The 26,124-nt window shown below is 39.4% G+C and overlaps 1 protein-coding gene across 3 annotated transcripts in view; it reads right to left on the reverse strand.

Moving 5' to 3' along the window:
• The window catches only part of Prkg1 (protein kinase cGMP-dependent 1), a 1,233,235-nt gene that overhangs the window by 137,328 nt on the left and 1,069,783 nt on the right, over positions 1–26,124 (reverse strand). For 2 of the 3 annotated variants that reach the window (XM_063271952.1, NM_001105731.4), the window contains exon 8: positions 3,021–3,086. In XM_063271952.1, coding sequence (XP_063128022.1) covers positions 3,021–3,086 — 66 coding nt within the window. Of the gene's footprint in view, positions 1–3,020; positions 3,087–9,145; positions 9,485–26,124 lie in introns of those variants that run through there. The other variant, XM_063271955.1, reaches the window with a different exon arrangement.

Consider the following 26,124-nt stretch of genomic DNA (forward strand, 5'->3'; position numbering starts at 1 on the left):
GAATCTCTCTCTCTCTTTCTCTCTCTCTCTCTCTCTCTCTCTCTCTCTCTCTCTCTCTCCCCCTCCCTCCTCCCTCCCCCCCTCTCTCTCTCTTTTGAGACAGGGCCTCGGTGTAGCCCAGGATGAGTTGGAACATTACATACCCCAGGCAGGACTAGAGTTCACGATAGTCCTACTGCGTCAGCCTCCTGAGTGTGTTATTATAGGCATGGGTCACCATGCCAGGTTGTACAAGTATGTTTAATACACATTTTATTAATAAATTATATTTTATATGTTTACTAGATACAAGATGTTTTGAAACATATGTACAATGCAGTAAAACTAAAGCAAAACAGCGAGTGTAAAACACATTTTCATCTCTCAGTTTTGTAATACACCTGAAGTTTATTCTCATTTCTAGTTTATTTATTTGGGGGACACAGGTTCTGTACATTTAGCCCAAGGTTGTTTTGGATCTTTCTGTAGCATGATGGACTTAAACTCATAATCTCTGTGTCTCTGCCTTCTGTCTCACCATTGTCTTCTCTAAATACATAAAACAACAGCTGGGCGTGGTGGTGCACACCTTTAACCCAAGAATTCACAGAGAGACATGCCTCAAAAGCAAAACAATAAGAACAAGAACTAACCTCCATTATTTCTAACAGTTACTCTACAGTGCGGCTGATCTTAAGCCCCACTCCTCCCCTCTGTCCACCAGCTTCTGATAGCCGCCGTTTCATGCTTCCCTCCTGAGTTTTGTAATTTGACTTCATGTGGTCTTAGGTTTCTTTGCATGGATAATTTCACTGAGAAGTCTTCCAGATTCACCCATGTTGTTCCAAATGGCAGGACTTCCCTCTTAAGTGGGTAATACTTAACGGCCTATGTATACTGAATATTCTCTACTCATTCACCCATGGATGTGCACCTATCACACTGAACCAAAGTTCTCAAACGTCTGCCATGTTTAGCTGTAGTTTAGTATCTTAGACTCTGAGCAGCCTGCCTGTCCTCTCCATATGGTACAACCCTGTCTTGTCCAGCTTTCTTAGAAAACTCTTAGTTGTGAAATGGAGTTTCACTAAGTCTAGTCTCTAACTTGGGATTTAATTTCTCTCTTCTCTAGAGATGTTCTTTCTATACTGCCCCGTCTCCTGTGGTCTTGGCTTCTCTTTCACCTGTTTTTCTTCCCTTGAACAAACTGAGTTTCACCAAATTCCGATCTTTTCATCTGTATGTGTGTTTTATCATGGAATTCCACCCCACCTAATGACTTCAGCTGTTAATTCTATGTAGGCAGTGTTAACATTAGTTTTATGGCAGTGGTGGCAGGGCGCTCCTGCCCACATCTGTGGCTTCCTCAGAACATCTGTCTTATGCATGCAAGATTGCATGACACTGAATATCATTCCCAGTGTAATAGCAAACTGAGTCTCTCTTGTATATCTCATTTTCTCTGTCCTAATAATATCCTTAATTTATTTCATGGTCGTTCTTTAACTTAGTCAGCTTTTCAACCCTTTGTTTTTACCCTTTACAAACCCATTCATTATTACACATTCCTCCTACAAATGGTCCTGTTGATCATGAGCTGGAACCAGACTCCCAACTACATAATCTGTCTTCAAACCCTCCCCACATATCTTACTTCATGTAGTACTTTCTAAAAGTCTATCATTTGGTATCATTTGTTAAAGGAACACTATTTCTGCATTCAGTATTGCTAGAGTGGCTGTTATAGCAAAATTTAGTTTATAGTAACCCAGCCTCATTATAATACACACTAGGACCTTATAAAATGTCTTCCAACAACTTTCACACAGCTGTCTCCTTGTCAATAGAAACTGGCTCACGGTTTCCTTATGAACTGTTCAGAGTCATTATACTGCCTTCCCTACACTTTCTGATACCTTCCTACATTTGACTCTTTATCCAGCACCATGCCTTGAGCATGGTAGAACCCCAATAGAACACACACTGAGCAAAAGCAGCAAGGATAGATCATTGTTGGTGCTGGGACCTAGAAAAGAATTTTTCCATTTCTGAGCTATCTGTGAGTCCAACTATCAGGTAACAACTTTGCCACGGCTTAACTTCTAGTGATCCAGCATGAAGGAACCTCAAAATTAAAAGTCATGGATCAAATTGGGACCGTCTCCCTCCAGAGTCCACTGGGCTCATCCAACGCCATCTTTCTAACCTTGTCCTTTATTCCTCAGCTTTAGTTTACTGGGGCACAATGTCTCATGCAGCTGGCAGTGGCTCACTAGCATGGTTTTCTATCAGTTCTCTCTGGGCCTTTCTGATGAAGTTATCCACATAAGCTACATTGAAGAAATATCTTTTTTTTTCATTATTCCATGTGGTTTGCATGCATCTGGTGGCAATTACCTGCTATTTACAGTTTCTTATAACTCCAGTAAGAACTGTAAAGGATGGTGAAGAGAAGAATCGGGACAGTAACAGATGTCTTGAAAGAGCCTTTCATTTCTCTAAGTGGGCACTTGTCCACATCTAGAGCTGATGCTTTTTCACAAGAGTGTCTTCCCTAAGGCCCTGGTTTCAGAGTCTCAGGACAGAAAAACAGAAAAGAAACCTAAAACATACTGAGAACAACAGTGACGAAGGTTCTAAATAAAACACCAAATGGCAGCACTGGTTAAGCATCGCCCGAAAGACTCTAAGGACATACTCCTGGAAACTGAACATCTAATCCATCTGATGTGAATTTGATGTTATATCTTCACAAATGCATTAACAACTGCATGTTCTTATTAATCCTCAAAACACCCCTGTGATATCGCTTTACCTTGTTCTTCACGTGAACCTATGGAGCTGTAATTCATGGTGTAGTCTTATTAAACCTCACAAAACTGGATTGGCAGAACTAGCCACTTCAAGGATAATTCAAGAGTAAACTATAGAACTCATCCCCAAAGAAAAAGGCTTTGAAAGCTCTTCAAAATGCTAACTCCAGAGCCACATATATTGCTGATGGGAGTGTGTGCTATGCGTAAGGAAAGCAATGTACTTACTCTCTGTCAATCACGAGGCAGGTGACAGCCTCTGCAGCAATGACGTTCGCTGTTCTTACATCCTCCCTGCATAAAAAAAAAACAATAGAGCCATTAGAGTGGCACAGCCTTTCAGACCAAACGCAAGGAACCAAAGTATGACTCGTTGTTTTATTTATGCACATCCAGGTTTAGGCTTCATGTGAAGAGCCACTTTACCCATATTATAAATCACACCTTCCCCGCAGTTAAAACCCAGTTGTTACAATTATCAAATTTAACGTTTCACTTACACGAGTGGAAGGAAATTTTATAAGATCATTTCCTTTGCTCTTTGAGGAGAATTTCTGAATTAATTACATGAGGATAATGTTGGGAAGGAATAGGTTAAAGCTTCGGAAGAGTCTAGAGACATACTGCCGGAAATAGAGTATCTAATTCATCCATTATGAACTTGACACGGTATCTTTGAGATCAAAGGACAAGTTTTAAATATTTTCTTAATATAGTAACACTGCTTTGAAGCAGCTAAGGTTTGGACACTTTATGGTACATGTTATTCATCTGTCTCAGAGCTCACAGTTCTTCAAGTACTTCATGAATTTTACTCACAGCAACTTAAATATATAAAATAGTATCTCTTGAAAAACATGTAATATTTGTAACTATAGCAAACAACGTCAATCTCTGAGACCTTTGAAAAATCTTTCCTGGTGCATTTCCAGTAGAGAAAGATGGGTTTGGTAAATCAACTTCACAAGTCATTTTCAGTTACCATAAACTTCATGTTATCATTGTCATAACATTAAATGGCCCCTGACAGTGTGCCCTCTTTTCTTACGATAACATTTCTTAGGCAACATAATTAATGGCAAATATGCTTGAAATATGTCACAGAGGTAATTGCATAGACAAACGTTGTGTTGACAGGGTTCCAAACCACGAAACACAATGCTCTACACAAACTAGGCCTCTGAAGTACTGAAAACTGAAGGAGTTTCCAGTGTATCTTTTGCTACTGAAGACTCATGAGGTTCCGACTCACACTCTAAATTCTATCATTTCCCTGCTGGCCCGTCTTTCTTTAAGGCTTTCGTTGTTGTTGTATCTTCTTTCTTGAACCAGTGTTCCTTAACAGAAACAGTATTTGGTATTTGATAAACCGGAACCATATGTCCGTTCACTAATATCATTTTCCCAGAAATGCCCTTGTGATAGTCTTCAGCATTCATTATTTGATACTGATTTAAAATAAAAACAAACAAGCACTTTTCTTCTTTTAAAGAGAGCCATGTTGAGGTTCTTGTACAGATATATTGCATTAATACACTGATCTCAGAAGAACAGCTTCCGATGTTAATTTTCCATATCAGATCATGACATGCCTTTGCACTACTGGAATCTACTTTTACGTTTTTCAATGAGATTCTATAGGTTTCTTTCCCTAGTGCCTGACACTTCATGAAGAGCGTCCTTGTGAGCTCCAGACTAGGAGCCCAGTCCATTTACATGCCTTTCCCGTGTACACGTTACTGCTTGTGCTTTAAAGAAGACTCTTTCTTGCTATATCTTTTATTTATTTATTCTTATTCTTATTTATTTTTTAATTTGTATTTATTCTTCTCTCATACAATACATTCTGTCCATAGCTCCCCCTCCCTCCTCGCCTCTCAGGCCTTCCCATCCTTCCTTCTACCCTTGTCCACTCCCTCAATGCTATCTCCCCTGAAAAAGAATTTAAGTCTACTCCAAAGAATATTTGTTCTCTGACTGTTAAGCTTTTGTGGTAGTCTCAGAGGCTGCCGGTGTGAGCTTCTCAGGCCTGCTTCACATTCTCTGCCTTCCAGAGCAGCTGGCCTCCTTTTAAAACTGACAAACATTATCTTCCCTCTCCTACTCAGGCTTCTTCAAAACACAGTGTCCTCAGGCTTAAGCAGCTTCTCTCCACCCATGCTTGCCCTTTGGATCCCACCCCCAGTGCCCTTTCCTAAGTAAGGTATGCTATCCCAAATTAGCCTTCCTTGTGTATCTGTTCTTGGTATCTTACACATCTCTACATGGAAGTGGCTATCACTATTTAAAACTCACATATTTATTTATTTGGCTGTCCAGTAAGGGACTCAATTTCTCTTCTGCTAAGCCATATAAAGGCAGGATGTGCTCCCTATTCTACCCTTATGCCTAAGATATATAAAGTACTTAGTATGTGTATGCTACAAAAAGGCCACAGGCATTGCGTTCCTGAGCCTGGGGTAGTAGAGATATCATCATTATCATTATTATTGTTGTCTATGCACATTAATGCAGTGTCCTCAGAGGTCAGAGGATTGGATCCTCCTGGAACTGAAATGTCAGGTGGATTTGAGCCACCAGTGGCTGTTGGGAAAGGACCTGGGTTCTTCGGCAAGAACGTGGACTTGATTGCTGATCAATCAGACTCCAGAGTCACAGGAACTTCTTGTTAAGTTAAGATCGACCAATCACAAACAATGCAAACCTCTCTTCCGGGTGCATGAGAATGCCGTTCAGGGTCACTTTTACCCAGCAGCATGGTGAGAACTGCAGATGTACTCTGAGCTCCATTGCCAGTTTCTACAGAAGGTTGATTTTTGTTTGTGACGTACGCACAGCAGGCAGAAGCACTTCATCCCCACAGGGCCTTCATAAGTTGGAAATAACTTCTTTCTTGCCATGTGTTTATGGCATCATAAGGCACTGCAAATAGTTTCTATGCTTAAAACAACAGTAACGCTATGTGGTTTTATGAAAGCCTCATTTAAAATCTACTCTTCCATATATATCTTCCTCTTTGCTATTTGTAATGTTGCCTATTCAGACTGTCTGTACTGGTGTACATCTGTAACTACAGGATCCAAGCCCTTGCAGGAAGACCATGAGGTCAAGGCCATCCTGGGCTACCCTACACAGTGAGAGCTTGTTGTCCCCGCTATCAGCTACAAAAGAGAAAAGAAAGTAAAAATAAAAGATGGAAATTGCCTATTTAAAAATATTTTCATCTTAACACTACTAAGAAACTGAAAAATAATATGTAAAACAGTATTTAACTGTGAATAATTTTGTGCATATACATTTTAATAAAGCAATCACAAAAAGCCAATATCTTAAGATTTTATTACATTAAGTGATATATATTAGACAGATATTTTTTACAAGGAATATAATTTTTATCATAGCATAAGCATTAAATATGTATTTGGGAAAATATCAAGGCTATTAAGAAATTTAATAAAATATTTTATCTTATGTTTTAATTTATTAAACTTAAGAATATGTACTAATATCATTTATTTAATATAGCAAGTGGTCGTTATTTTGTCTCAGACTGATACATGAGAACACAAGCTACATAATCTATCAACATTCAGATCCAACTCTTGAATAACAAGCCTGGTGTTTAAACACAGACTACCTGTTCTCTAAATTAAATTCTTTTCACCAAACTATACCCTTCCTACACTTTATTAGAGTTAAATTATAATAAGTATACAAGATGCCCCACTATACCACAGGGACACCTGCTCAACTATGTTCAAAGCAGCTCTATGTGTAATAGTTAGAAAGTGTAAACAACCGAGATGTCCCTCAACTGAAGAATAGAGAAGAAAATGTGGCACGTTACGCTATGGAATATGATTCAGCTAACAACAGCATCACTAATTTCGCAGGCAAATGGATGAAACTTGAGAATATCATCCTGAGTGAGGTAACCCAGACCCCAAAGGACATGCATGCTTTGTACTCACTGATAAGTGAATGTTAGTCATAGAGTACAGAATGTTCATGCTACACTCTATAGACCCGAAGAAGCTAAACAAGAAGGAAGGTTCAAGTGAGGATGCCCAAGTCTCATTTAGAAGTGGTAATAAAATAGTCACAGGAGGCAGATGGAGGGAGGGAACAAGGTAGGAGATGGGATGGTGAGGGGGACTAAGGGGTTTCAGGATCAATGTGGGAATGAACACAGAGAGGGCCAGAGGCCAGAAGAATAAATGGAAATCTGTAGCTGGTGGAGTTGGGGACATAGGGGCCATCTACAAGATGCGCCAGAGACCTGGGATTGGTGGAGTTTTTAGGAGTCAATGGGGGTGACCTTAGCTGAGACTCACAGCAGAGGCTACCTGCTGTATTCAGGCAGGAACCCCAGTGGAGCAATAAGGACACCAACCCACTCACAAAGCTTTTGATCCAAAATTTATCCTGTCTACAAGAAATTAAAAAAATGGGATGGAGTAGAGCCTGAGGAAATGGCTAACCGATAACAGGCCCAACTTGTGACTCAACCCACGGGCAAGCACCAATCCCTAACACTATTAATGATACTCTGTTATGCTTGCTGACAGGAGCCTAGCTTAACTGTCCTCTTACAGGTTCCATCTAGCTGCTGACTAAAACAGATACACAGAACCATCGCCAGAAAATGGATAGAACATGGAGACTCTTATGAAAGAGTTGGGGGAAGGATTGAGGGACCCAAAGGGGATAGTAACTCCACAGGAAGACCAGCAGGATCAACTAGCCTAGACCCTTGGGGGCTCCTAGAGATTGAACTCAACAAAAGAGCACACACAGGCAGAACCTAGGCTTCCCATGCACACAAGTAGCAGGTGTGCAGCTCAGTCTTCATTTGAGTCCCCAACAACAAGAGGCTGTCCCTAAAGCTGTTGCCTGTCTGGAATATAATCCCCTGACTGGCCTGGCTTGTCTGGCCTCAGTGAGAGAGGATGCCCCTAGCCCTGCAGAAGCTTGATGTGTCAGGATGGGGGACATCCAAGTTCAGGAGCCCGAACTCTCTCAGACAAGAAGGGGAAGGGGATTATGTAAAGGGGGACCAGGAGGGGAGGCAGTGGGGTGGGTGGTTATATGGAAGAGTTTGGAGGGAAGAAAGAAAAGGGTGAAATGTCATAATTATATTATACAAAATACAAAATACTAAAGAGAAAGAAAAAGTAAAGGATAACTTTTGAGCAGTAGTCATAATATTTATCATAAAACTGCATTTGTTAATAAAGCCAGCACCAACATATTTTGGTGTCCAACCACAAAATAAATGTGATAGGCCTTTAATGATTAAATTACTGGAATTCCCATTCATACGTGTGTCCTATCCAGCCATGCAGCTTTATAACGATACCATGTAATGCTTGGCAGTTGTTTAATGTCAAGTTCTTTCAGTGCCAAGTCATGCACACATCACAGTACCCCTGTTCCTATTATTCAGGTGTTTAATGCCCCTCTATGCAGATGTCCAGAAAGGCTCTGAAACCCTACTTTTTCAAGGGATGAAATGCGACTTGACTTGGCTTTAACGTATGTTAGCCTTCTCCTTTGTCAGACACACTTCTAATGGAATAGCATCACTGCTGAAAGCTGCCGATACTGCAATTACTGTGTACATTGGTTTCTATTGTGGGTCCAAGGACCATGATAAAAATAAATATAATCTGGGTTTATGTATTGATGTTATATGTACATAGAATAAAGGGGATCCTAATGATTCTGTGTTATCAGTAAGCATTTTAGCCACCCACAGTTATATTTTATATAAGATATTGGCCAAGATAATACGGTAGCATATACTATTGGCTTAGACATAAAGGGAAAGAACATGTAAAGAAACAGCATTTTTCCTTACTATCTTGATTTCTTTCAGAGGTACTTGTTGCCATGTATTTACTAATTTCTAAGGGTTTGACATTAAACATGAGATTATTACACATCTGGAATTATAAGGCAACACCAGACTAAATACACAGTGCCCCGAGTGCTCAGCACATGACTTTTGCTACTTTGTATTCAACAAATACATATAACAATCCAGATGAAACACGTGCACCGTTTATAAAAAGAACACCTCACGTCCATACGTTTCTGTGCCTTAGTTGATGACAGCATTACCAATCACGATAGTGACAAAAGTGAACCATTGCACAACTAGCAATTGCTCGGCCAACAGTGAAGCATTTTCACAAGCACATTTCGACTTAAAAAATTAAAGCAAACCCTCATGGTTTAATAGTGGTCACTTTTAAAACCCTTTGAGAGGAGTTAGAAACTCTTCCAGTAAAATTACAGAGCATAAAAAAAAGACCCCAAATATCTAAAAGTACAGTTTTATGTGCACTGACTCTGATACTCTTTCAACGTCATCACTGGAATCTTCGTCATCGCTGTATCCCAAAGTAGAGTCACTGTCAGTGTCTGAATAATCCATAAGAAGGCTTTACATGGACTCCTCTTCTTAGGAAGCAGTTCTCCCCTCTCTCATGGCTACAAGAGAACTCAGTGGTGCATAGATGTCTCAGCCTCAGAAGTAGGAAGCCAAGGCAGTACAGAGTTCATGCAGGGGGGCTGGCAGAGTGGGGGATCTCCCTTTGCAGTCCTGTGGCAGTGTGAATACTATTAGCAGAGCCCTAGCGCTCCCCTTGTGCCAGCCTTCATGGAAACTGACACTCCTCCAATTGCCTTACGAGCTTACAGCAAACCATGGGGCTAAGCCCTTCACTCTCTGTCATGTGCAACAGTTTAATGCCGCAGTTAGATTACATGCACACAGGATGAAGCAAATCCTATTTTTATAGTAATATCAAAAGGAAATCTTAACACGACAAGTAGGACAATCGAAAGGCATGGATAGAATAAACTTCAAAGAAGCACATAAAAGGAAATTACAGTATTGCCAGGGTGAATTAATCTTGGGCAATGGTGTAATTTGTGGCAAAGCCAGCTGCTGATTGGAAATAGGATTCCTAAAAGCAGTTAGGTGCTTGATTTGTTTTGTATCGCTTTCCGAATCTGATCACTCTCGCTTCCACCTCTGATTCAATCAGAAGACTTATTCCAACATGATTTATACCCCAATTCTAATAAAACTCATGTACTGTATGCAGGATTGATCAGTGAGTGAAGAAGTTATAGTTTCCAATCATGCTTGGCGTGAAATAACCAACGAGCCTTTGTCAGCACACTTTTGATAAAGGTTTGATCAGAAACCAAACTGTTGGGAAAGAATAGCCACTCCTGAAAACGATACTAGGACAACTGGATATACAAAGGCATAAGACCTACGTATGATTCCTTTCTCTCACCACCTACAAAAATCAATTACAAGTTGATTAAAGAATTAAATATATGACTTTAAACGATGAAACACCTAAGTGAAAATACAGCATGAGTACTACTTGATATTAATACAAGCTAAAAGTGTTTGGTTATGATCTAAGAGTGAACAACCAAACCTCAAAATGCCTCAAACATGAAAGGAAACAGTTGACAGTGAGTAGGTAACCTAACAATGGGAGAAAATATTTTCATCCTGTACATCTGATGGAGGATAATGTCTGGAATCTAGAAGGAACTCCAGCAAATCGGTTACCAATGTTTCCAAATAATTAAGTGGAAAAATGATGGAAAGACTAGAATGAATATTTCTTTAAAAACAGAAATGATCGGCAGGGTTATAAAAAACAACACTCAATTGTTACTAGTCATCAGGAAAAATAAAATCATAATCTAGCAAACTCTCATCCTGATTCACCTGTTCTCTCTCTCTCTCTCTCTCTCTCTCTCTCTCTCTCTCTCTCTCTCTCTCTCTCTCTCATGCATACACACACCACACCATACACCACATACACTACAGACAACATGCTGGGGACAGCATACCATGACAGGGACTGCCAGCAATAGACTGGGATAGAGACATCTCAGAAGCCTGTTGCAGCTCCTTGTATAAAAGGATAGCATCTGGGACCCTGAGAAGTGGAAGACACATCCCTCCAGGGGACTGGCCATCTGAAATAGGAGGCTGCCTGCAGAAGGCCGGGATGGAGACATCTCAGTAGCCCGCAGCAGCTCTTTGTAAAAACTGGTTGTTCCCCTTCCTCCTAACCTTAGCCCTGGACAACGGCTGCATAGATTTCATTTGTGCATGACTGCTTTTCAGTTGGCCTTGGGGTGCATAATTATTTTATTATATCTGACTTTTCTACTTCTTTCTCCTTCTGCTCTGGTGGATTCTGTGAAACTAGATGTTCCTTGATGTAATGATTCTTAAACAATTGGAAATTGAGGCATGGGGGCACAGCCCTAATGGCCCAGGTGCATGCTATGTGTTCTCATCTTGGAAACAATGTAATAACTGCACAATGGTAGTTCCAGATTAATGCTTGACTTACAAAGAAACTTTGAAGAAATTATTAGAAAATGAATTAGAGCCAACACTGAGACCCCAAGAAAGGAAAAAGTTATTGAAGTTAGGAAATAAGCTTTACATAACATTTTAGAGTGGTTCCTGGATAAGGAATTATAGAATGCGTAAAATATTTTATTAATTACATATTAGTAAAACTAAGTCAAAATACTGAGACTTTTATGAGAGTCATTATGTACAATGTAAAGTAATAGAAAGCTAGCAGAACTACTGAGTTAAGGGTTAACTTGATTCTTTCTGGCCACTACCTGGCAGCTTTGCCCATGTCATTTATCATTAGAGCTTCACAGAAAAATGCATGCAGCTGACCTCAGAGTTCTGAGCTCTGAAGTACAATAAGTCAAAAATTAAAGTTTAGATAATGATAAGTTTACAATTATTATTATTTTAGCCATAGGCTTGGAAATAGGGAAGGCTTGAAACTTTGGGGAACAATTGTAATTCTTAATTCTTTATGGGATGTGGTTATTCTTTTAAATTTGATTTGATGATGATTATACAGTGTCTTTTTTCTACCTGCTTTTAGAGTATCAATAAAGACTGGGGCAAGAGAAAGGCTAGAGAGCGAATGAGAGAGTGAGTGAGGAAGCGAAGAGAGACCATGTATGAACATGTACGAACATGTGTGAGCATGTAAAGAACAAGTGAAGAGTGAGTGGAGAGAGTGAGGTGTACATGAGAGTATGTGTGTGTATGTGTGTGTGTGTGTGTGTGTGTGTGTGTGTGTGTGTGTGTATGTGAGAGAGAGGGGGGGGAGAGAGAGGGAGAGGGAGAGGGAAGAGAATAACTTTAAGCCTTGAAAATAATTGCCTATCAGTTTTTACCCAAAGAGTAGTCTGTATATATTTATTATGTGCCTTCCAGATATTCCTGCTTCCAGTTGAGAACTCTGATCCTGTGTCGAGGAAAGACCCCAACAGCAAGTGGCACCCAACGTGGGGCTCTAACCCACGACTCTGAGATTAAAGGTCTCATGCTCTTCTGACTGAGCTATGAGAATTGAAAGACTTAGAAGAAAAGGAGAGCTGTCTCTGAAGTCCATCCCTTCTTAGAAGGTGGACTTGGCAGAGGATTGGCTTGGGTTCTAGCTGTTAAAATGTGATAGGCTGTGACTGCAGAGACTTTCCCTAGGATTCTTTTAGAAACAGATTTTGTGTAGAAGAGAAGAAAACACTATTTGAATTAGTGCAGTATGGGATGCAGTGTTTCTTTCTAGATGTCTCTGTAATGTTTTACTTCTGTAGATCTGCTCCCTATTTGCAGAAGTTGAAGTAAGGAATCGACTGACATGATCATTGATTGAAAAATGGATTAAGAAAATGTGGTACATCTATGCACAATGGAATATTATTGAACCATAAAAATTAAATTATAGTATTTGACACAACAGAGACCAATTTAAAATATATTGTGTATTGTAAGCCAGGCACAGAAGGACAAATACCTTATGATATCCCTCATACATAGAATGTAAGGAAGTTAATTCTAGGACATTTAGGAGTGGCATTGTAGTTCCCAGAGACCAGGTCTGATTTTTTAAATTAAAATGGCCATCCTATATGTTTGAATGGTTTGTCCCCTGTTAGTGGAACTGTTTGAGAAGGACTAGGAGGTATGGCTATGTTGGAGAGTGTGTGTCAATAGCTGAGGATGGTTGAGGTTCAAAAGATCATAGCAAACATGAAATCTCTCTTTCTGCCTGACTGTGCATCAGGATGTAAGCTCTCTCTGCTTCATGTCTGTCTGCCTGTTATACTCCAGCCATGTAGTTGTGGACTAATCCTCTAAAACTGAAAGCTAGATTTAAATGCTTCTTTTAATAAGATTGCCTTGGGACTGGAGATATGGCTCAGTGGTTAAGAGCACTGATTGCTCTTCCAGAGGTCCTGAGTTCAAATCCCAGCAACCACATGGTGGCTCACAACCATCTGTAATGAGATCTGATGTCCTCTTCTAGTGTGTCTGAAGACAGCTACAATGTACTTATATTTAATAAATAAATAAATAAATAAATAAATAAATAAATCTTTAAAAATAAGATTGCCTTGGCCTCTTCACAGCAATAGTACAGAAACCAAGACAATGGGAGAACAATAGGAGGTGATAGATATCTATCATCTGGAAAAAAAAGTCCCATTAAACCGAAAGAATAAGTTCTGGTACTTCTTCACAGATCAGGGTGTCTATAGCTAACAATAATATATATTTCAAAAAACTGAAGGGATTTAGATAATTTTCACAACAAATAAGAAATGTTTAAGGAGATAGAAATGTTAATTATATTGGTTTTTATATAACATATTGTTCATTATACTCCATAAATATTTAAAATTACTATATCCATGAAGAAAGTTATATGAATATTATCATCAAATATTAATTATTTCTAAATATGAAAAATTTATAATCAGGAAAAAATTTGTTCTTATAAGTTAACTCTGAAGTTTTTTCTCCCAGGTCACATGGGTAGATATATCCAGTATTATGTTAGCTCCCTTCTTGAGGCAATGCATCCTCATTTGGAATGGTATCCATGGAAGGGTACAGTGACTACAAGGGAGCTGGGAAGCTTGAAGAATTCAAGTTTCACACTCCTTTACATATTACTTTTGCTAGGTTGATAGCATAATGCATTTTTTGACATAGAAACTTTGCATTATATGGTTTATTCCAATGACGATGAATATATGTATCAAAATTGAACTACATGAAATTACATTTGCTGTTTGAAATGGCTGAATATCAGTAAGTTCATGTGGTTCAACTTAATACATGAAGCCAGTGAAAGTGAAGCAATGAATAGATTCTTGTTGCCATTTCTTTTCTTTTGTGCTCCTGATGTAATCTCTCAGTTGGGCTATGGTTCAACCCTAGCCCATGTTTCTTTCATAACTATAGCTGAAAGATTTCATTCTCCTGAATGTTAAGAATTGATTTATAGCTTTTATTCCTTCTCCATAGTCATTTCAGGTGCTGTTAGAATTATCACCAAATACCGTGCATGGGCAGATAACCTGATCCCAGAATGCATGAGCTATTAGTAAGTAAAAATCCCATGTATAGAATAACTTTCTAGGAGCTTTTGTCCAGAAAGCCTCCAGAAATCCCTCCAAAAAACCATACAGGTTATTGACCTTGCTGTTGTAAAGACTAACAGAATAGTTAGACCCTATTATTAAAGGTATCATACACCTTGGTTATTGAATAGAGAAAAAAAATGTGGAAAGCTCGTTAAGTTTCATGATGTCAGACATGGCTTATCCAGGCAACAAAAAGATGAGTGTCAGCCAGCAATGTGCAACAACTTTAGACTCTACATACTAAATACTAACTCGCTAAGCACGAGGTTAATGACGAGACAGTGCCATGACTGTTAGGACAATCAGCATGGGATTACATATTTATTTTCATTTTCGAGACTAAAATATAGTATCATTTGCCCCTCCCCATTTCCTCCATCTCACCTCTCCAATGTCACCCCTTTGTTCTTTCTTAAATTCATGGCTTAATACTTTTAATTATGTATATTTTTCTAAATACATAAATACCACTCAGACCGCATGTTACTTGTATGTATTTGGTTTCAGGGTGGCCATTTAGTATTAGATAGCAAACTGAAGGGGCTCTTTCCTGGAAACTTTTCTCCTGCTCTCAGCCTTCTGGAGTTGCTTGTAGTTTTTGTCTAGGGCTAGGGCTCTGTGAGATTTCTCCCTTCCATTTTAGCCAACTGATTTCAGACTGGATCTGGGACCAGCCTCAGAGGAGGTGGTCAATGTCTGGTAATGTGTACCCAGTAGTAGCGTCATCAGGGGCACTGCGATGGATCTTCCGCAGCTGTCTTGCTATGTGGAGCTGTTACCAAATTGTCTCTTAGACATTCATGTTCGTATCTGCAGACCAGCAGGATCCTCAGACTTGATTAGATAACCTTCTCTTTGCAGTGTGTGGTGGGTAACAGGGATTTTATTTCTCTCCACTCACAGATTTGTGAAGTACTTTTATTTCATTTTATTTTCTATTTGGAAAGCAGAGGAGAATTAAGCCTACTGGAATCATGGCTAGATAGACAGACTCTTAAGTGACAGCACATATGAGGTGAGTGCTAAATAGCCAGTCACATATCAAGACGGTGTAATCTAAATAAAGCATGCCCGTAGCATGCTCATGCTGTCTTGTAGATAAAACAAAGGGAGGCCTCCTATGTCTCGTTCCGTCACCAGTGTGGATGGCTCAGTTTTCACTGCAATTTGCACACGTGGCATGTGGATCACTGCACACGTGGAGTGTGGATCACTGCGCTCCTTCCTCACTAATTAGTGTTCGACAGAAAACCTTTCCAAGTTCTACAGATCATAGACTTCGGTGCCCCTCAGGGGAGTCATCCTAAATCCAAGGATATCTTTCACTAGAAGAAAGATTAAAAGCTTATAATTATGCCCTATCCTCTGAATATTAAGTGGTATAACATGGGATCAATATACCACATAAATCTGCATACTAATTTGTAATAGTGACTAAATATTCCTTGTAAGCAAACTAAATGTACACACTCCAAACAATAGATTCTCATTGTCAGATGACATGAACAATGTGGAAAATGCTCATAGAAGCTTACTTGGAAAATTAAAGCCCCAGTTGGAGATTAAATAGGCCTCTTTCAGGGGAGAACATTACTGAACAGTTTGAAATGATGTTTAAAAGCAATCTTTTAAAATGAATGTTTCTCAAATGTTTCCTATCATGACTTATTTGGGTAAAACAGTAACCCTCTAAACAAAAATTATAAGTGATTTTACAGTTAATTCAATACAGAATAATTTCAGCTAAACCAGAACTTTGAATCGATGACAAACAGAAGCTAGTGAATGAACAATTGGAAGGGATGTCCAATTTAAATAAAAGGTACATGTGCCAAATCACTGCATAAAGTTAAACTCCAAAAGACATTTGACTTACTTATTACTTAACACACCAATCAACATCTACCAAGAATTGTGATAAATCAGACTTGCTACAACTGTCCAGCACATGTTACATAGGAACAAAATACTGATGATTTAAAAATATTAAATGCTATCAGTATAGATATATGTGCACTGGAATGATCCTAAAATATTCGCAGCTTGATTATCTAACTACCTTAAAAATAATTTGTTCACTATGTCAAGAATGTTCACAAATTGATAAAAAATATAATTGAGGAACATTCACTTTTAAAAATTAGGAAAAGGTATGAACTTGAATTTTCTGTGTTCAGGAGAGGGTGTTGGATCCTTTAGAGCTAGAGTTACAAACAGTTGTGAGCCAACTGAAGTGGGTGCTGGGAACTGGTCCCCTACAAGAGCAGTATGCATTCTCAACAACTGTGGCTGTGAGCCTAGAAGTAAGTTCTGAGTAGAAAGGCTGCTGAGGTCTTTCCCAGTTGCTAAACTTTTAGGGTTACCAGCATCTATCCATCCATCACAGGGCTACCCCTTCAACCTTTATACCCAAATCACTCCCACCCATCAGGGACTGCACTCACTTACGCCCTGTAGTCTGATCACACAGAGATGGCAGCCTGGCAGCTAGAGCCAGTCAAAGCCTTGACATAGTATCCTGCAGTCTCACCTACAGGGTTGCCCTGTGCCCTCTTTTCAGTGGCGGCAATCATAGGAACTCGATGACACACTAAGGAAAGCATTTTTCAGCAAGGGCATCTTCTTCCTAACACATGAAGGAACTGTGGCAGTGACATTTCAAATCTCTTAAGGGGTTAGATCACGATTATACACAGACGTATGCAAACACTCAAAAGATACACATGCATGTAATACTTAGGTTATAGTTAGTAGTGGCTTTAAAGTATTGTTAATGTTTTCACTTGAAGTTGAGGAATAGACTTTTTATTCACAATTATCATTATTTATTTTCTATTATAGTGATGTTATGTTATTCATTTAATCACATATGATGCATTGACCACAGATAGCAATCCTAAGTCTTTTCACTAAGATAGGAACTTAGGAAATAGTAGTTAGAAGAACAGATTCAAGAGTTACTCTTCTGGGTTCAAATGCAGAAACACTTCTGATTAGCAATATGATCTGGAATCAGATGTTTAAGTTTTGTAATTGTTGATATTTTTGTTTACAAAAATGGGAAGACAATAGTCTTCAGTAGGGCAATTATATGAACAATTGAACAAATGCACAAAAAGAAGCCAGATTCCTGTCTGACCTACTGGAGCACTCAATAAACATTAGATGGTATTATTAATCTATCATTACCATAGCATGTCTAAACACAATAGATTCCATTCAGTCTTACTTTTGTTACACATCATGATTGTCATGTCTCTTTCATTAATCTGGAAAGTTCTCAAGGATCAGCACCAATTTTTTTTTAAACAAAAATATGCTTGCAAAGAACAAGAAAGAATTTGAAATTACATTGTACGGATTTTTCCATTATGACTTACTGTGAAATTCAAAATCTAAATAAAATTAATAAATATGGTTTTTTGCTATAATACAGAAAAAGTTCTTGGCGTCCTACCCATTTCTGTAATAAGCTTCTCAGATTAAACCAATGGAAATAACATTCGATTTAATTTGAATTTTATACAAGTAAGTGTTTCTTAGTATGTCATAGGTCATAAGTAATAATGCAGCTATAGTAAAAGTAAATCACTGTTTATCTGAATTCATCGACATCATCTATTTTACCTGGCCACCCTGCAGAAAGTTTCTGAGTAAACAGCCTGAGGAAGCAGTCCTCGTGGCTGGGTAGATAGAGGCAAGGCACGAAATAAACTGCTTTCCAAGAGTTCACAGTCCTGTAGCTAAGAGGTATTCTCTACAGTTGGATTGCAGTATGGCCTGGGTGTCACAAGAATGAACAGGGGGACAACAGATGACGTGTCCTAATTGTGCCTGGATACTGGGGCGGGGGGGAGATGCCATCTGTCAACAGTACAAGTGGCCCAGGAGAATAAAACGGTGCTGAGGTAGGATAAAGACTCCTATGTGTGTGTTTAAAACACATGAAATGTGACCATTTCAACACGAAAAGCCTGTGAAAAGGCATGGGCAGATAGATACCATCCATGGTGAATCTACCAAGTGATTCCTAAGAGCAGGACTTGAAGAGGAAGTAGGGAAGCCCAACAGTGAGACTTGAAAGCTGGGACAGCACAAAGCATAAATGGCTGTAGACTGACTATATAAATGTTGAAAACTTCAGCCAATTTCTCACCTCAGATCTCTGGAAGAAAAAACAAATGAAAGCACAGGACTAGCAAGAGACATGGTGTGGTCAATTCAGTCCCTATTTTTTTCTATTGTTTGGAAAACCATCAAATCCTCCCTAGGTGACAGTAAGATGATGACAGGACCTACTGGTGGCATTAGAGGCCCCAAGCAATCCTCCCTTCCATAGTCCAATTGTTCTTACTGTGCATTTCCTTTCTCTTCCAGTTTATGTGGCAGACTGGACATGTATGAGTCAATGGATTTCTACTCTGGGTCCTGTAGGATGGACGTACAGCTACTGCGTACTCTATTGAAGGGACATGTATCTACTGCATGTTCTGTAGAGTGATGCCCATCTACTGTGTATTTCACTTACTCTGCTCTATTCACAGAGACCATTCTAAGAACGCCTAAGGCACTGCATGGTGAACATTTCCCTCACTGTATAATACTTAGTTGAACACCTGCTGCATTGTGAACACTGGGACAAGCCAGAGCATTGTGGCCTTAAGTCAGGGCTGCTACTCATGCTGATCGTCATGAAGTACACATGGTATCAAAACCAGCTGTGGGACAATTGAAGCCAAAGTTCGGTTTTATTGATATCTGGGAGAGGGAGAAATTATGGGGCACAGCTCTGTGCCAGGGACTCACTATCTAAAAATGAAATCCGTGTTGCCATGAGTTCAAGGCCAGCCTGAAATACATAGCAGCTGTCAGGTGAGTCAAGGCTCTATAGCGAAACACTGTCTCATTAAACAAACAAATTAATTAAAATGGCATTGAATAAAAATAAACTGAATTAGTTTAATCTTGTGTTTGGGGGTTTGGAGGTCAGTGGATTATATTCCTGGGCCAAAGCCAGTGGGCAATCTGTTTTTGTAAAAATGTTCAAGTAAAGAGAGTGTTTGTATTTTAAAGGGGTGTTCAGAGAATAAGAAAACTAAGCAAAATATAAATATGATATTGTCTGTATCTGATACATTCAATACAGGCCACATGTCACTTGGCTCTTTGCAGAGCCTGTCCTTAGGCAGACAACAGAAGTGAAGTTCCAAGAGTTGTATGGCTTTATCTGGAGTCATGTAGCTAAAACTGTAGCATGTATAGACTTTAATCCAAATTATCTCTATCCAGTGTCTGTGTATCTTAAACTGAGTGTGCTAAATCCCCAATTATGTGTGACTCTTTTTACCTGAGAAAGTGACACATGCACACTATTGTACAGGCTGTACCTAGCTTGAACAGCCCCACTGTAGCAAGATAGACGCAAGTTCATATTTACCTCATCGTAAATACTACCACAAAAATACTGCTCAGCTACAACTTTCTTTTATTCAAGCCCGAATGCTTAATTAACGTTTTCTCGGCAGTAACAAAAACAAAATCTGCCCTGCCTTTAATTGCTTAGCGAGTCAACAATAACTTTTGCAAGCTCACCACATCTTCCATGGCTCAAAGGGAAATGTTCAATAAAGTCAGTTACAGTTCAGTTAAAATAACACACTATTTCATAGACTTTTAAAGACCATGCAGCAAATAACTTTCTAATTAAACAATGTCCTGGGCAAACTTTTCATAATTTTATTAAGTTCTACTGAGCTTAATTCTGTGTAGACATGGTATAAGCCTTGTAGCAATCAGTAGTCTACTTTCCTCTACAGAAACTTGGGAAACTTTATGTTGCTATCTCACAGCCACTGCCCTCTAGTGAGGAACAACCAACCAGTCAATTCACCCCGGTGGATACACATACGATTTCCCTCTGCCAGCCTTGAGATGGTTGGCTGCTGTCTTGTAAGAACAAAACAGCCAAGTTGGCTTTCTTAACTCAAAAATGTATTTGAAGAGTCAGATTTTCTTGTCCAATCTTCTACAATCTTCTCTTCCTTCCTTCCTTTCCTTTCAATGAACCCACCTAACCATCTGTTTACTGTTAAGTGTAAAGGAACCGTGTGCAGTGCTATGGCAGATGTGATGACATATAACTAGTTTAAAGTAACTAGACTGAGTTTCATGTTGATACTTTCTGCAATTGATATTTACACGTGAAGATATTTAGTTTTCAAAGCAAGTCTATGATTTGGTTATGATTGTAATTTCTCCGTTTAATAGATAAACAACAGGTAATCCAAGGCAAACAAGTTGCCCCAGGTCATAAAGTTTGATGAGTGAAAGAACAAATATTCAAATCCTGACAGGGTGACTCTAGGTAACAGGCATCATGTTCCTTTCTTTCTTTTTCTTTGTTTTTCTTCTTCTTTAGGTTAAATTATTTTATGTTTCTTTATTTATCTTTTTTCCATTGTTTTAAAAAATTGGGTATTTCTTATTTATATTTCAAATGTTATTCCCTTTCCTGGTTTCCTGTCCATCAGCCCACTCACTCCTTATGCTTCTATTACTACAAGCTATTAAGCTTCCTCTTCTCAACAACCACAATAATGACATACTTTTACACTGTCTCCTTAGAGTAACGTGAACACAATTCTCTAAGAATGTATTATTTTCCAAGTCCACACAGGTAAGCCTTTTATGACCCTTTTCTTTAATGCTACACTGTTATGTTCACAGCTGCTAGGAGCAGAAAGACCTGAGCCAACTTAAATCAGATTCTACTCAGACAATTTCAAAGTTTAACACAAGTACAGGAGTGGTCAGCAGCACGTGGATAGAAAAGACCAAGAAAAAAAAATTCCAGAAGGAATCGGAAGAGGAGAGGTGCAGAACCCGAGACAAGAGAAAGGATTCTATCTTTTTGGATTGGATATCTTGGTGCTTCTTACTTTGATTGGAGCCTAGACTTCCATGAGAAACCATGACCTTTGAGTGTGTGAACTGTTTCACTGGCAACCTGACAACACGATTCCTTTACTATTTGCACTAGTTTGAGTTGTTTACAATCAAATCTTACATGGAATACAGAATTTAAAACATATATGTGAATTTGAAAACCAGTACATTTATTTAATGTGTGTGTGCATTGTAAGTGTGTGTGTCATGTGTATGCAGATACACACATGTAAGCATGTGTGGACGTCAAAGAAAAATTTGTGAGTATTCTCTAGAGAGTCATTAGGCATAGTGTAGGTAACCTTACCCTCTGAGCCAATGTGTCTCAGGACACAGAATTTTATCTTCGGTTTCTGCCTTGAAAGACACAGACTCTTAAGAGTTAATGTCAAAAGCATAAAGACTATGTAAGTTAGGGGGAGGGGCTTTGTAAATCCTACAAGCTAAATGAAGAGCTCTTGGAGGGCAGGGGGCGGGGGGGGGGGGGAGGAAAAATAGATGCAGGCAGGAGCCCTAGGAATAGATATCTGAAACAGAAGACATGAGGTCATAAAATATTGATAAGATTTGGGTTTATAGGGATAAAAGAGAACATGTTTTACATAGTGGGTGTGGCATATATGATGATATATGCTGGGAAGGTCATCTTTGTTGGAAACAAGCAGAATTGAGAGCATCCAAAAGATACTGTCAGAAGGTATCTGAATGAAACCATAGCAAACACAGAATATTAGATGTGCAGACATTAAATTATTTACTTAAGGGAATGCAAACAACAGAATGATAACCATTAATTAGATCAATGTGGTTAGGTGAAGCACTTTAGTACTTGGGGAGAAAACACATAAATCTACATAAGGGCTCAGTGAGAAAAAAAAAAAACAAATCCCTTAGAAGAAACTCCAGACTCATTCTATTTGGATTAAGCCTGAAGTCTGCCACAATAGAACTTTCACAAACACCTTCTCCCAAAGCAACAAGAGAAGCACACGCAAGCATTAGACAGTGTGGGCAATGACGTGGGCACACTGACCACTAACACTGGATGTGTTAAAATGATACTTTCTTTACCTTGGAGTGCTTATGACCTTAATTTTCTCATTGGGAGAGTATGTACCTAGGCAGAGAGCAGGAGAGGGATAAAAGCAGAAAATATAGATCATGAAAATGTTATTTAAGAAATCTAAAATGTGCAACGATGTAGCCAAAACACAGGAGATAAAATATTGCCGGGGATGGAGAGATGATTCAGCTGTTCAGCTCACATACTGTTCTTGCAAGCATGTGAGGTTGGTTCCCAGTATTCACACCAGGTGGCCCACAACTGTCTGTAACTCTATCTTGAGAGAGTCCAATGCCCTTTCCTGGATTCTGTGAGCATCTATGCACATACCCTCACATAGACAAATAAAATGATTCATATAACTAAAAATAATGTTTCTTTTTAACAAATTTCCTTAAAAAGGAAAATAAACAGTGAGAACCTTATGAACAACAGCCTTCCTGGAAGAACTTATTCCATTGTCTTTAAAAAAACAAAGGCTGGTTGAGGCAGGGCAAAGGGTAGAGCCGAAGATGAGGTGGTCGGTCATTTGAGGAAGAAAGTTTTTGTGAAGAAAAGCAGAAAGTTGAACGGTTAGAGAAACCACCAACTCTTGTGAGCTGTTGGTGATCTAATGCAGTTTTCTCAGGCTAATCAGACAGCACAGTAGACAAGAGTCAGGAACCAGAACACAGAAGGCCCTGGAGAGAGGGCCAAACTACTTAATATAAGATACTAAGAAGACCTATCAAATAACACTACACAAAGTGTGTCCAGGAAACTTTTGAGCATGGAGGCATTTCACCTTGATCCTCAAGATCAAACTATTTATATCAAGAGAAAGCCTAAAATTAGATAAGATTGCGACATTCCCACTGGCATACATAGCCACAGTCATCTGTCAGAGCCTAATGTTCAGAATTATATTGAAATTTTGTTTTCATGTCAAAGCAATAGATCGGTTAAAATACAAATCACTACCATCTTAGCTAAGAGATTTTAATAACAGATGCCTCACAATATAAATTAACTTTTGTTATCTGTAAATCCTCAAGTCCAGAATGAAATGTCAACACACACCGTCATTACATTGTCAAGGGACATAAATGGCTTTTTAAAAACTATTTGTAAAATAGTTGGCATTTTTGTGCATTTAGTATATGCCAGTCTCTGCACCATACACTCTATATAAATCATTTACATATTAATATAACTAAAATTACATCTTTAAAATACTTTCTTATTGAATGTTTTTTATTTACATTTCAAATGTCATTCCCTTTCCTGGTTTCCTGTCCATAAGTCCTCTATCCCCTCCCCCTCCATCTTCTTCTATAAGACTGTCCCCCCTCCCCAACCACTCCCCCTTCCTGCCTTCTGACATTCCCCCGCAACTGGGGGGGTCCAGCCTTGGCAGGATCAAGGGTTTGTTCTCCCATTGGTGCCCAACAAGGCCATCCTCTGCTACATACGCAGCTGGAGCCATGGGTCTGTCTATGCGTAGTCTTTGGTTGGTGGTTTAGTTCCTGGGAGCTCTGGTTGGTTGGTATTGTTGTTCTTATGGGGTTGCAAACCCCTTCAGCTCCTTCAACTATTTCTCTTAATTCCTCCAACAGGGACCCCTTTTTCAGTTCAATGGTTTGCTGCTAGCATTCGCCTCTGTATTTGACATGCTCTGCCAGAGCCTCTCAGGAGACAGCTATATCAGGCTCCTGTCTGCATGCCTTTCTTGGCTTCATCAATATTATCTAGTTTTGGTGGATATATGTACATACATATATATACATGGGCTGTACCCAGGTGAGGCAGGCTCTGAATGGCTGGTCCTTCAGTCTCTGCTCCAAAGTTTGTCTCCATATCCCCTCCTATGAATATTTTTGTTCCCTCTTTTAAGAAGGACTGAAGCATTCACACTTTGGTCGTCCTTCTTGAGTTTCATGTGGTCTGTAGATTGTATCTTGGGAATTCGAGCTTTTGGGCTAATATTCACTTATCAGTGAGTGCACGTTATATACTTTTTTTTGTGATTGGGTTACCTAACTCAGGATGATATTTTCTAGTTCCATCCATTTGCTCATGAATTTCATGAAGTCGTTGTTTTGAACTCTATCACTCCCCCCTTTCATCTGCAATTTCCCATACAAATAGTATGTGATGTAAGACTAAGAGGAGAGTAGGTGGGGTTGGTGATGTAGTTCGTAGAGTGCATCTAACATGAGCAAAGCATTGGGTTTAAACCTTAGCACCAAGACAACACTGGCGATGATTATATAAAAAGTGGAGCAACCAAGGAAGAAGGAAGAAAGAAGTAATGAATAGAGGAGTGCAAACGCACTCATTCTCAACCATTCTAGTGTTAGCACATAGACCAGTGCTGCGGTTTGAATAAATGGTCCCCATAGTCCCACAGGAAGTGGCACTATTGGGAGGTGTGGTCTTGTTGGGGAAAGTGTGTAACTGGGGGTGAGTTTTGAGGTTTCAGTAGCCCAGGCGAAGCCTAGTGGCTCACTTGGTCTTCCTACTGCCTGAGGATTCCGATGCAGAGCTCTCAGCCACCTCTCTAGTACTGTCTGCCTTCGTGCTGCCATGCAACCTACCATGATGATAACGGATTAACTTCTGAACCTGTAAATCAGCCTCAATTAAATGTTTCTATGTGAGAGTTGCCATGGTCTTGCTGTCAATTCATGGCAATAGAAACCCTAAAACAATCAGTTACTTGATCCCTCTGTGCCAGGTGTTACTTATCTGTAAAAATGGAACCCTGTTTATACTCCATGCTAATAAAAACTCAGTGTGAAAATCTAAATGAGGACCTTTGGGTAACTCTAAATACTTTTTGACATCCCAGAATATCCTTTAATGATGTTTATTAGATACTTTCTTAGAACATACTTGTCTGTGTGTACTTAACTTACTCAAGAATTTTCATAAGAGAGTGGCAAAGTCAACCAATTTTGGAAACATGAAGTTCTTAGCTGATTATATGTAGTACCATATAACGAATGTACTGCCATGTAACCAAGACCTTCTTCATGTCCACTGTTCTTTGGAAAGCAGTCTCCGCTAAAGTCTACTTGTATGAGGTACACAGGGACCCTGAACAAACTACTGGTTACATCCTCCTATCCTTTCTCCTACACTGTCATTTTCCTTTGGTTCTCAATTTCTGTGAAATTTTTCCTTAGATGTTGATATTTATTCCTCCATGTATGGGGAGCAGATGAAGTCCTTGCTGAATGCATATTATTGACATAAGCACGGTCATGTCAACGACCCCAATGCCTTATGGATTCACAGGAATGGCAATGTCTTCCCATGTTCTGAGAAAAGGTAAGGCTTCCCCTGGTCCAGGTACAGATGTTTGGAATGTGTGAAGAATCCTCATCTAGATGAAGACAGCCTGAGTACACCCCTACATAGACTGCCTACAGAGGTTAGCTAATCCACACCCCCCACTGAACCCCCACACTTTTCTTATATATTTAGTCAACCCAGTGAGTTTCTGGGCCCAATGAGAGTAGGGCCTCTATAAGAGCACATAACTCATCCAAAAACAGCTTTTTAGTGAGTTTCTATTGTTTCTGTATTTCCTGTCACCCCAATCAGGATGATCCCTGGTGGGGCTCCCTCTCATCTTTCTGTGTGAAATGTGAAGATGAACGCCACAAAGCTCATAGGCAGCCTTACCCCAGAATCCTCAGAGACTGTTAGTAATGCCTCCCTGAAAAACGGGGCCTGGCATCTATCTGACGTGCTCACTGCTCAGTTACTTCACTAGTGGAGCCCAGTGCCAAGGAACAGGTATAGGAGAAGGACCTTTGAAGGGTA

Source organism: Rattus norvegicus, chromosome 1 (assembly GCF_036323735.1).
Source record: "Rattus norvegicus strain BN/NHsdMcwi chromosome 1, GRCr8, whole genome shotgun sequence".
Lineage (NCBI taxonomy): Eukaryota > Metazoa > Chordata > Mammalia > Rodentia > Muridae > Rattus > Rattus norvegicus.